The following is a 3,311-nucleotide window of genomic DNA, read 5'->3' as shown; positions in this document are numbered from 1 at the left end:
CGCCCCGCCCCGCCAGGCCCCGCCTCCGTCCCCGCCCCGTCTCGTGCGCCGCAGTTCTTTCTGCGGCCGTTATTGCCCAGGTTACGCACCAGCTCGCCCGCTGCAGGAGTCAGGACAATGGTATGGAGTCCGTCTTGACAGAGGCGCCAAAGCCACTAAAACAGCGAAAGAGGGGTGCGATGTGGCCAAGATTAGGGCTATGGATTTAGAAACCTAGAACGTGTTGGGGAAATATGGCCCGCAGCTTTGAAGGGTCTGGGTGGTAGGTCTGAGGAGTTGGAAGAATGCTCCTGCTTTGAGGGGTGAAATGTTCTAGCTCTCAAGATTTGGAGGACTGCAGAGCTGATAAGTAGGGTGTGCCTCTTGAGTGGGTGAAGGTCTTCACTTCTCAGCCTTTGTAGATGTTGACCCTGAGACAAGATGGTGGGCGGGCAGGTGAACGGGATGGGGCGGGGCACCCAGATCTGAAAGACTGGAAGGGGTCGCCTCTCTGAGGCATGATGGGAAACGTTGGGGAACTTGGCTCTGAGAAGTTGAGGTCTCGTCTTTAGAGAATGAGGTGGTTCTAGCTGCAGAAATTGATTTGGGGGAGAGGGATCAGTTTGGAAGAGAGACTCTCTTTGGGATGGAGTGGGGATGACTGTACTAGAGCTAGCCCATTTCCTCCAATCAGTCTGGCAAGAAGCCTTTTGTTCTTCAACTACTACAGGCCCCCAGACTGGGATAGTTCTGCAATATCTAGCCCCGGAGCAGTCTTTAGGAAGAAAACTCAGCAAAGAACAGCCACATCCTTAACCCCTACCCTCACTACAGCAGGCACCTCTTGAGAGCCCACTTGTAGATGGGACTTGTACACATAGCATAAGAAGGAGGCAAATTCTTGAACCAAGAAGCTCTTGTCATACCCCGTCCTTAGTAAGAATAACTAAAACCAGAACTATGGCTCACCTTCAAGGAGCAGGTTTCTTTGGCATTCAAAATGTGCATACTTGGAGCATTTTCACTGAGCTAGTCACCTTTAAGGAAAACAGAAACCTAAATCAAGAGTCCTTGCATATTTATGTTTTCTGGTCTAGGTGGAGCCCTTAGTTACTCTTAGCTGGTCATGTTCAACCTTAGTCATGTTAGAAGGGCCAGGACTCAAAAGTCTAGATTAGCTCATTAGATTGGCTTTTCCAACTCTGCTTCTGTGAGTCTTGACACCATTTTATGATTTGTAATCTTTCTCTTCATGTACCCTTTAACTCTTTTAGCCTCAAACGTGGCATACGTAATTGCTCTTTATATCTGAATATTTAGACCAGGTTTTTTTAAATAAAAGAACCCCAACTCTTTTTTTGTTGCATGCATTTATTTTCCTCAGCTGTCAAAGTAGGAGATATGGGGTTTAGTTGGAGACATGGGCTTTTCCTTTCTTGAGCAACCACCTCTAACACTCTTCCTCACTACCAACATTTTAATGCAAATGTTGAAACATGCAGAAAAGTTGGATTGTACAGTGAGAACTATACACCCACCACCTAGATTCTACAACGAACTTTTTGCTTTATTTTATCACATGTCCATCTGTCCATCCCTATTTTCCATCCCTAACAATCTATCTTATCCATCTATCTATCCCTATTTTCCATCCCTATCAATCCATCTTATTTTTTGATGAATTTCAAAATAAGTTGTAATATCAGTATACTGTACCGCAATCACTTCGGCATGCATAATTTTTTACCTAGAATTCAGTTTTGTTTTATGGTCCTTTCTTAGGTACAGTTTTATACACTTTTTACCACTCTTTATTTTTTTTACAAGAGTAGTGTTCCTTGAGTGCTTATTTTAAAATCTGATACAGATGGTTTGTATATTTGATGGCTTTTCTGTGGTGTTGATAAGCTAAGTCTTCTTGAAGCAAAATAAATAATTCACTTGTGAAGAGATAACCTTAAACTTTTAACAAGAGCTAAGGAAGGTTAATGATCTTTGCTGCCTCTGTATATGTAAAAAGGAACCCACAGCATTCAGCTGTCCTGCCATGGCTCCAATAATGTAATGTCTACAGGTATGATCCCAAGAGAGTCCTGCACATGCTCAACGGTGTGGGGAGCACCTCATCATAACTCTTTTTTAAACAGCTTTATTAATATGTAACTCACATATCATACAATTTACCATTTTATTTATTTATTACAATTTACCATTTTTAAAGTGTACAATTTAATGGTTTTTAAGACGTTCACAGAGTTGTGCAATCATGACCACAATCAATTGTAGAACATTTTTGTCATCTCCGAAAGAAATTCCATACCTATTACTGATCCATCCCCATTCCCCTACAACCTCTCTAGCCCTAGGTAATCACTAATCTATAATTTATCTTTATAAATTTATCTATTCTGCACATTACTTATAGATAGAATCATATAGTATGTGGTCTTTTGTGTCTGGCTTCTTTCACTTAGCATAATAGTTCAAGGTTTCATCCATGTTGTAGCATGTATCAGTACTTCATTCCTTTTTATTGACGAATAATATTCCATTGTATGGATATACTACATTTTGTTTTTTCATTCATTAGTTGATGGACATTTTGATTGTTTCTATTTTTCGGCTATTATGAATAATGCTTATATGAACATTTGCCTGCAAGTTTTTGTTTGGACATAGGTTTCATTTCTTTTGCATTTATACCTAGAAGTGGAATTGTTGGGCCATAGGGTAATTTCATGTTTAACATTTTGAGGAACCGCCGAACTCTTTTCCAGAGCAGCCGCACCACTTTACACTCCCACCAGCCGTATATGAGAGTTCCAATTTCTCCAATCTTTGTCAACACTTGTTATCCACTGTTTTGATTCAGGCCTTTCTAGTGGGTGTGAAGTACTATCTCATTGAGTTTTGTGCATTTCTCTGATGGCTAATGATGTTAAGTATCTTTACTGTGCTATTGGCCATATGTGTATCTTCTTTGGAGAAATGTCTATTTAGATTATTCGCTTTTAATTTCGGTTATTAGTCTTTTAATTATTGAGTTGTAAGGGTTCTTTATATAGTCTAAAAGCAAGTTCTTTATCAGATATACAATTTGAAAATATTTTGTTTCATTCTGTGGGTTGTCTTTTTACTTTCTGGATGGAGTTCTTTAAAGCACAAAAGATTTTAATTTCGATGGAATATTTTTATTTGTTTGTCTGACTTGTGCTTTTGGTATCTTATCTAAGAAGTCATAAGCTAATCCAAGGTCATGAGATTTTGTGTTTTCTTCTAAGGGTTTTATATTTTTAGCTCTTATATTTAGGTTTATGATCCATTTGGTGTTA

The 3,311-nt window shown here is 39.5% G+C and overlaps 1 protein-coding gene across 1 annotated transcript in view; it reads left to right on the top strand.

Moving 5' to 3' along the window:
* The first annotated feature begins 72 nt into the window (after positions 1-72).
* Positions 73-3,311, top strand: part of KCTD19 (potassium channel tetramerization domain containing 19) — a 28,446-nt gene continuing 25,207 nt past the window's right edge. The window contains exon 1 of the mRNA XM_006909755.2: positions 73-120. Coding sequence (XP_006909817.1) covers positions 118-120 — 3 coding nt within the window. The 5' untranslated portion in view covers positions 73-117. The remainder of the gene's footprint in view (positions 121-3,311) is intronic.

Source organism: Pteropus alecto, unplaced genomic scaffold (assembly GCF_000325575.1).
Source record: "Pteropus alecto unplaced genomic scaffold, ASM32557v1 scaffold42, whole genome shotgun sequence".
Taxonomy (NCBI): Eukaryota; Metazoa; Chordata; class Mammalia; order Chiroptera; family Pteropodidae; genus Pteropus; species Pteropus alecto.
Note: the sequence above shows the minus strand (reverse complement) of the source record. Positions and strands in the feature narration are given on the sequence as shown.